The 9,892-nt window shown below is 40.4% G+C and overlaps 1 protein-coding gene across 2 annotated transcripts in view; it reads right to left on the bottom strand.

Moving 5' to 3' along the window:
- Positions 1-267: 267 nt before the first annotated feature.
- Positions 268-9,892, bottom strand: part of Pdcd4 (Programmed cell death 4) — a 102,659-nt gene continuing 93,034 nt past the window's right edge. For both annotated transcript variants that reach the window (XM_073977057.1, XM_073977058.1), the window contains one exon: positions 268-708. In XM_073977057.1, the coding sequence (XP_073833158.1) occupies positions 636-708 (73 nt within the window). In that variant the 3' untranslated portion in view covers positions 268-635. The remainder of the gene's footprint in view (positions 709-9,892) is intronic.

Here is a 9,892-nt window from a genome sequence, read left to right as displayed (position 1 = left end):
TAGTATTTAGAAGGAATATTTCAATGTTCTGGTAACAACTACTATAATCCATTCCATATACAATTATCTCAACTTGCTTTCTTCATTCCATTGTGTCCTTTCATCTTTTCCTTGCATTTCCTTTTTTCCTGTGGTTTTGTGTTATAGGTAGGAGTTCCTTTTCTTATCTCCACTTCTTCCTGTAGTCTTTCAAAAAATTGTGTGTTGTTAAATGGGTGGGGGCTCTTAAAAATAGCCCACTTTTTTGTTGTAATTATCCGATATATATTTTTGTTTTAATAATACGTAGATTTGTTTGGATTTTTGTTTTGTTTGAATATCGTGTGTATGTTGTTGTTGTAGTAGTATAAACATTTGTTTGTTGTTTTGTCTTATCCATTTAAATTTGTAGACGTTACTTTTTTGTTGTTTGTTGGTTTTTCAATATTCGATAATTTTTGTTTTTTTTCGACTAATTTATTGTTTTGGGTGGATCTGGTAGGTTGAAAATTTCAAGTGGTCAATTATTTTTGAATCCTTTGAGTTTTTTGTATTTGTTGTTGTTGTTTGCTTTTATAATTTGTTGTATTCTTTAAAATGTTCTTTGTTTTTATATTCGGATGTTATGTAGTAGAAATGGAAACGACGACAAATTTTTAGTCACGCAATGTAAGAGTGGGGGGCTTAATATGGCCACCATCACCTTCGGAGACAAAACGTTTACGTCCTCTGCAAAGAGAAAAAAGATCAAATAATTTATTAGTTTAAGTTGTGAAAAGATTGATTTAAATCATGGCAGTATAAATAGAATATTTTAAGAGGCCGGATAAACAACTGTTAAGAATTGCTTTAAGGTCAGCAGGGTCTAAATTTTTTACTACGATAAAATTAAATATCCTTAAAGCCAATAACGGAATTGGTGGCTTAGTATCCGTGCTATAAACATATCCCTAAATTTAGGAAGAAATAGTATTCGGGTGCCACGTAGGTGAAACACCCGCATTGTACGCTGAATACTCGAGTTCGTTTCCCAGGCCAGACAACATCAAATTTTGCATGGTTGCATGCATATGAATCGGGGTGCAATCATTGTCATTAGAGAAGTCTCTCTTGTCCTTTCTGGGATGTTTGTGGACCAATTATTAGGATTCTCGTAAGTGACAAAAAAACTTTTATAAGTTCTCAGAGTACGTTTTCAGCAGTTTTTGCGGACGAACAAACATTGAGACTAATTGTTCCACTGACAGATCCAATCAACACAGCCTTGACAAATAAAATCAAAAATCCTTCATATATTACAGAGCACACCATGGGCATGGTTTTTGCAACATTCAAGCAATTATCAAGGGAAGTAAGGAGGACAAATTTATAGGCTTGTAATAAATACCACAAAGACTACCTGAGGAAAAAACTGGACTGAGTTATTGACCAGGAGGTGTAAGAAGGATCTCCGTAATTGTTGAGGTCAAAATTACAAGGTCTATCCGCTATTTAAATTTCAATACGATTCGAGATGAGGCCTTAAAGTGGATTTAAATTCAAAAGTGTGGAATATTGCACGCTGAATGTTCGGGTTCGTTTCCCAGGCCAGAGAACATACAATTTTCAACGGTGTGGAGTAATGTTGTCGACATTTCCTGAGCATCTTAGCTATTTAAAACTTTTCTACAAAGTAGTGTCTTTAGACACGCCGTTCGAATCGGCGATAAACAGTAGGTCCCATACCATTGAGCTAATATGGATCGAGGTGCACTCATTGATATGAGAGAAGTCTTCCTTATCTCTTCTGCTGTGTTTGTGTAAAAATTTAAGAATAGACCGACATAGTCCATCGTGGAACATAATATAAGTTTGAGAATGCCTTCTCGGAGCTCTTTTGATCCGTGCGAGGTTGTAGAAGAAAACCGTTACAATGAATCTGTTCGCAATACAGATCAACCGTTCCACATGTTAACATCGGTGAAATGTAATAGATACGAGTATATGGATTGGGTACACTTTCGATGATGCTCTCGGTCTTAACCGCGTTAAGGTCTATTGTGACAGGAGTTATGTTGTTGCTTGCTATGCCAGTACATTTCCCAGTTTGTCTTTTACTTCATCATCATCATCTTAATACGAAACACTCTCAATTTCCCTAAGAGCAACGAACGCAGCAGCTTCCATCTGATGATGTTATTCAGTGCCCTGGCAGTGCAAATTCCTGCCATTAAATTACAACCGATATAACCATCATGTCACCTGGTTTGTCAAATAATCAATCATAATCAATTATATGGGTGACCTAGGGGATGAGAGATTCAAAGGAACGGTCCTGACCGGCTTTAACATGGCAAAGTCCATGATTTATCTTGGTCCCTCTCTCATCTCAAGTGGACACTGACCTCCCCGTGGTGTCGCCTGGGGTAGCTGCCTTTAGCACCCGTTAAAGGTAGTGAGCTAAAATGTGCCGCGCTTTCACCCATAAGAACGTTAAAAACTTGGGTTTGGACGCCGGGTTAGTAACCCTCCCCTAGAAAAAAGCAGCATACTATGAAAAAACGAAAGAAAAGAAAAACAAATCCCTCTAAAGTTGACGAACCCCTCAAACGTTTTAAGGACCATGATCTGCGAATCTGCACCTCTTTATAGAGAAGGTGCAGTTTACGCATTGGCAGATGTACTTGAAAAGTACGAGGCCGACACATTACTGCCATACAGGAAATGCAAACAGACGCAAAATCCATACTTGGATACCAGAGACCTCCACCAAGGAATCCATGGTATGACCAGGAATGTCGCTCTGCTACCGAAGATAAAAATACGGCATATAGGGCTACTTTACAATCAGTAGCAACGCGTAGTGCACGAGAGAGGTATCGGGAGAAAAGGAGAGAGGAGAAACATATTTTCCGCACGAAAAAGAGAGAGACGGAAAAGCGGTAGTGTGAACAAATCGAGATGTACAGGAGACAGAATGAAGTCCGAAAATTCTACCAAAGAGTGAAACATCAAACTGATGGATTTGGTACAGGCACATCCTCGTGTGGAGACCAGCAAGTTAATTTGGTAACTGATACAGATAGTGTGCTCAAGATATGGAAAGAGCATTTTTCCAAACTGTTGGTGTCCAATAGTAGCGAAGACGACGAAGATACTACAGATCCAATCCCAGAAGATGGTATTGAATGTATACCGCCCGGCCAAGATGAGGTAAAGACAGCAATAAACAGGCTGAAGAATAATAAAGCAGTAGGAGCTGATGGCCTAGCAGCCGAGCTGTTTAAAACAGGAGGCGACACGCTGATAAGGTGTATGCATCAGCTATTTAGCACCATCTGGCAGGAAGAACGCGTACCCGACGATTGGAACCTGAGCATCCTATGTCCCGTCCACAAGAAAGGAGATAAGACTGTATGCTCCAACTATAGGGGCATAAGTCTTCTCCCTATTGCCTATAAGATAGTGTCAGGGATATTGTGCGAACGACTAAAGCCAATGGTCAACGAAATAATTGGACCATACCAATGTGGCTTTAGACCTGGCAAGTCCACCATTGACCAGATATTTACCCTGCGGCAAATCCTGGAGAATGCAGATCGACACCTACCAGCATAAAAAGCAGCCTTCGACAGGCCGCTACGTTCAAAGGTATTCCAAGCCATGTCTGAATTTGGTATCCCCGCAAAGCTCATTCGGCTTTGTAAAATTACTTTAACTGCCCAGCAAAATGTTTGCCTCCAAAGATGCAGTTAAATTATATGAACAAGTAATCTGGAAGTGCATCCAATTATGCATTTTCACTCATGATTTTTACAAGAGCGTGACTACTGAAAGATGCACTCCATAGCACTGCATTTTAACTAACCCTTTGGCACTGCATTTTAACTGACCCTTGGCACTGCATTTTAACTGAAAATGGATGTGATTCTTTGGATTGCATTCAAAAGCGGTTAAAATGTGAGGAATGGAGTGCCTTTTTCATGACTCCGTTTGAACTGCATCAAAACATGCCGTGATAGAAGTAGTCTACATTGCACTGCTTCCATTTTATTTTGCTGGGTGACACTCGATCCTCAGAGTTTTGTACCAAAAGTGGTTTCAGGCAACGAGACTGCCTTTCGCGTGATTTATTCAACATCCTGCTGGAAAAGCTTATACGAGAGACAATCGTTAAAAGAAATGGCACAATCTACACCAATAGCCACATGTTACTTGCTTATGCTGATAATATAGACATTATGGGTCGATCAGTTAAAGAAGTAACTGATACGTTTATGAAGGTCGAAGGAGAATCTGCTAATGTGGGTCTGGCGGTTAACGGCGAGAAGACCAAGTTGATGGAGTCGACGTGCAATGCGTACATAGAGCTCGGACCAACTGTTGAAGTTGGCTCTTATAATTTTGAGGTAGTAAAAGACTTTGTATACCTCGGCACCGCCGTAAACACAACAAACGACATCAGTTGTGATATAAAAAAGAATTGTATTGGCCAACAGATGCTACTTTGGCTTAAGTATAGCACTTTAAAAACAAAGCCACAACTCAATTAAAAATAACGCTTTACAAAACACTGATACTACCTGTATTGATGTATGATTCCGAAGCCTGGGTACTTGTGCAAGAAGACAAGGCAGCGAGCGCTTGGTGTGTTTGAGAGAAAAATTCTTCGAAGTATCTACGGACCAATCTGCGTTGACGGTGAATATCGACGTCGCATGAACCACGAGCTGTATCAGCTATACAACGACATCAGTATAGATAAACGTATCGAGATGCAGCGATTGCGTTGGCTAGGCCATATCATAAGAATGAGCGATGATGAACCCGGTAAAAAGGCGTACAAATTCGGGCCGCATGGCGGTGCACGCAGAATTGGCAGGCCAAAGAATAGATGGCGAAAACAAGTGGATGAAGAGATGACAAGGCGCGGTATTCCAGAAAGCGAAGCACTAAACAGAAATAATTGGAGATCTTGTCTTAGTTCGGCTTATGGAACAAATGTTCTGTAATGGGCCAGCGAAGTAAGTAAGTAATCAATTACGAGTATATGTGTGGACGCCAGTCGTACCTGGAATTCAGGAACAAGAAGTGAAAGACCCGTAGAGGGAAACAGGGAGTTCCCCAAGATGGGGTGATATCTCCGGAACTGTTTAACCTCTACCTATCCTGTATGCCACACACTCAAGACGGCATTGAGATCGTTACGTATGCGTAGAAATATGCAAATATCCAATAAATATACGGCCACTCTGTTCACCACATGGACTGCGGAGATGAGCACTGAGCTGAATGTCATAGTCGATGGTAGAAAAGTTACGACCACACAAACCCCAAGATTCTACATTCGGTCACATTCGATGTTCACATCGTCCGCGCATGCCACAGCTATGTGCGACAGGCTGTAGGAACAACGTCTCTAAGTCCCCAGTCGGCAGCACTTGGGGTGCAGATGAAGAAACTATGTTGACCACATATAACGCTATAGGTCGGCCTGTGCTACGCTAGGCGGAGCCCATTGTGGTCCTCAAAAAAAAGTTAGGCATAGCATTCACACAGATGTAGTCGCAGATTTTATAAACAACTCGAACAGCTTGGACGTCGAGCATGCCAAGCTATTGGAGGATATAGAGAAGACTTCCTTCCATCCCTCCGTAGAGTGAAACAGGGAGTTTCCCATGATCGGGTTATATCTCCGGAACTGTCTAATCTCAACCTTTCTGAAATTCCACACCCTCGAGACGGCATAGAGATCGTAATGTATGCGAATAATTGTACGTACATCGGGTTCTATCGTCGATCTACCTATACATCTACATACATAGCAGAGGAGTATGGAATATCCACCACTAAACCCACTACCACACTGTTCATCACCTGGACGGCTGAACATGCTGATCGAGGGCTATTTGCGTCAAAATCAAAAGTAGGAACAAGGTTCTCAAGTCGATGGCCAATAGCTTTGGGGGTGCTGACAAAGAAACCATGTTGACGTCTTATAAATAGACAGCAGAATTTTATACAACCCCTATTTTTGGTCCGATTCATGTCAAATTTTAGGACTGGGCATATTTTTGGCTTTTGATTAAATTGCAATCGAAACATATGACATATGCAAAATTATGCAAAATGCACAAGGCATATGGAAGACTTAATACCAAATTTCAGCCATTTCGAAGGGATATTGAGGCCACAACCTTAAAAATACCGGAAATCGGGAGGTACCGTACTATGGGGGCTATACCTATAGCGACAAATTTCAGGTGGGAAGTTTTATACTCCCAACGGAGACTTTATACAAAATGTCAGCCATTTAAGTGTGATGTTGAGACCACAATCTTCAAAATATCGGAAATCCGGAGGTACCGTTCTATGGGGGCTGTATGAAGACGTGAACCTATATATCGAGAAATTTCAGGTGGAAAGTTTTATACCCCCAACGAAGACTAAATACCAAATTTCATGTCATTTCGGTGGGATATTGAGGCTACAACTTTCAAAATACCGAAAATCGGAGGTACCGTTCTGAGGGGGTCATATGGGGACGTGGACCTATACCGACAAATTTCAGTTGGAAAGTTTTATACCCCCAAGGAAGACTTAATACCAAATTTAACCCATTTCGGAGGGATATTGAGGCCACAACCTTCAAAATACCGGAAATCGGGAGGTACCGTATTATGGGGGCTATATGAAGACGTGGACGGACCTATACCGACAAATTTCAAGTGGAAAGTTTTATAACATTTCGGAGGGATATTGAGGCCACAACCTTCTAAATACCAGAAATCCGGAGGTACCGTTCTATGAGGGCTATATGAAGACGTGGACCTATACTGACAAATTTCAGATGGAAAGTTTCATACCCCTAACGAAAACTTAATACCACATTTCAGCAATTTCGGTGGGATTTTTAGACCACAAATCCTTGTATATATTTTTGCATGTGGTTTTGCATATGTTCATTTTATGTAAAAATACGTCAAAATATGCAAAATTTTCTGGGCCTAATTCGTTTTATTTTGTGATAAAACTAGTTTCTGTCTAATCAGATTTTCTCTACGACCATCCTAACCATATATGCATTTGCATAGGATTCCGCTGTCTACTTATAAAGCAATAGGCCGTTCTGTGACAAGCAATGCGGGGCACCAGTGTTGTCCGAATATGCGAATATAAGTGCAACGCGATGGAAGAATAATTAAACCTGTCAGAATGTCGCCTCCAAAAGGTTGCCTTTCATGACAACAGTCTACCATCTTCATGAGGAGAGGAAGATTTTATTGATGGCGCGATACCCACGTTGCATTTATATACGCAGCCAGCGTAGGTTGCAGATTTTTTTATTTTAATCTGGACCAAGAGCAACCGTAGATAACTGAATACTATATACAAATGAGCTAACAACAATTATCGTGTGAATTTGGTTCTCGGTGTACATCCCCCATTTATCCCAGCTGTGGATCGTCAGCTTCCACGACAAACCACAGTAGTTTTGGCTCAACTACGCTCGGGATGGTGCGGCCACCTAAATTCCTATAGAGAACGATTTATGACACCATACAAAACATTTGCCCAGCATGTGGCGTAGGCCCGCACGAAACACTGAATATATTCAACTGACCTGCCAAACCTATTCAACTAACTCCAGTAGCTTTTTGGTTACAACAAATCGAAGCAGTCACATTCCTAGAACTGAACATAGAGTCATATAATCATATCAATCTTATGAACAGGCTTCCCCCAACCAGGCGCGTCAGGAGAGATTTTCATGAGCTACAGAGATATGTTCAAAGGTATAAACGGGAACCTGTAGATCAACGAACCTATCAGGCAGGCTTAAATGGCATTCACACTGATGCAGTTGCGCAGATAGTTCAAAAATATAGCATGAATGCCGCACTGGGAGACCACACCCCATTCATTGCAGCAGAACAGCGCCAGCTACCAGGACAAACATCAGTCGTTTAAGCATAACTAAGATGATATTGGGAACGAATTGACAGCACGATATCCAACACATTCCCTGCATGTGGTTTACATTTCTACAACCACCCTGTGACACTCGCGTAGCTTCCTGAAATGTCGATTTAAGTACTCCGCGCGCCTTATTTTTCTTTGGGTATTCAAAAATGACCTTTTCATTTATTTGGTTTTGTATGTTTCCCATTTCCAGGTTTAGTTCCTTGATCTTAGGAACAGCAGGATTGACCACTGAATATAAAATCAACTTGTTCTGGATTAGTTATATTGCGACTATTGGAATTTTCATTGCTAGCGGGTATTCTGTAAAGATTTTAGAAAACTACTCCTGACATTTAAAATCTAAGAGTTTTGAAAAAAAATTGATACCACAACTTAAGTACTCAAATGCTACTGCTGCCAGCCGACTTTATTTTTTCTTGGCTTCTACATATATGCCTGGATTCGTCTTTCAAATATTTCCAAGAAACCTTTTGGGAAGATTTTTATACGACTCCTATACTCTAATGTTATTGCTTCCTGTCCAATTGATCTATTTTGATTCAATTATTGGCTTCAATGTGGTAACATCTTCTAGAAAATTTCAAAAACAAATGATAGAAAGAAACTAAATAATGAAATTGCATTAATTATTGTATCCTCCTCCCCTTTCCCCCTTTTTTCTGCATAATCCCAAAAATACTTGAGCTTCGGCGGGTGTACAGCAGCAACACTCACTCACATTTATAATAACAAAAACCACGTCCTTGTGTCAGGAAACTGAACTTTTTCTAGAATTTTATCGATTTAAATTTCACTTTCACTTTCCAAACAAATAATAAAAAAGGTCCTGCCTGCTGCCGCCAGCTGCTGCTATTCATGTTTCACTTTCATCGTTGCATGCATGCGGCCTAGATTTAAGAGAAGAAGCAGCAGCTGCTGCTGCCAGAACATAATATGTAGTATGCGGTACCTATGCAACAACAACTACAACAACTGCAGCAAGCTACCTTCTCAACAAGAAGAGTTCAATAAACTGCAATGACCTAAAGAAGCAAAATAGCGGTCGTAGTGGGGTTGGTCGGATGGATAGATGTTTGGCTGACGGGCTGGCTGGCTGGTGAATGGACAGACGTACATATGTATGGCGAGCTTTTTTCTTAACCAAAATCGAAAAAGAGAACATTGAACCCAAACAAAAAGAGCTTTTTGCATTAAACTACTACAACTACTACGGCTGTAGAACTGCTGATGGATGCGTCGTTGCATAGTGTGGCTTATTAATGGCAACTACTACGTTTGCTGCAGCTGCTCTGTGGCACTTTGCAGCTTGCATATCAAAAGCTTTGAGCTGCAACCTAGAGTATTCTGCACAGAAAACCGGTCAAAGTTTGCAATAAACGAACCAAATTGGAAAACTTCTAGAAACCGGACGAAAATATTATTTTTACTATGATGCGGTGGCCTTTGTTGTTGTTTTTGTGATGTTTGTAATGTCATTGTTGTTTATTTGTTCTTGCATAACAATTAGTTTGACATTTCTAGGCATAAAGCCGCCGGTCGTCATAACAATATAATGGGGAAAATTGTATTTTGGAGAACATTCTAAATGAAGGCAATAGAAAGAAGACTTGGGAAATGCAAGTTACTTTCGCATGGAAATTATGTCAACTGAAGGCAAATGGCCCTTTTCCTGCAAACGTTCCATGATATCCACATAAGTAATTTTTATTCATTTAAATTAGAAGCCTTAGCTAGCCAGAATCATCTATATGTGGATGAGTTACAAGTAGAGAATCAGAACTTTTCACTTGTTTTTTGTAGGATGTGACTGAAAGCCAACATGTCGAACATCAAATAGCGATTACACCTCCATAATAAGTAGACAGCGGAATTTTATGCAACCCCTATTTTTGGTCCGATTCATGTCAAATTTTGTGACTGGGCATATTTTTGGCTGCTGATTACATTG

Source organism: Musca autumnalis, unplaced genomic scaffold (assembly GCF_047663935.1).
Source record: "Musca autumnalis isolate F117 unplaced genomic scaffold, ASM4766393v1 scaffold_3, whole genome shotgun sequence".
Lineage (NCBI taxonomy): Eukaryota > Metazoa > Arthropoda > Insecta > Diptera > Muscidae > Musca > Musca autumnalis.
Note: the sequence above shows the minus strand (reverse complement) of the source record. Positions and strands in the feature narration are given on the sequence as shown.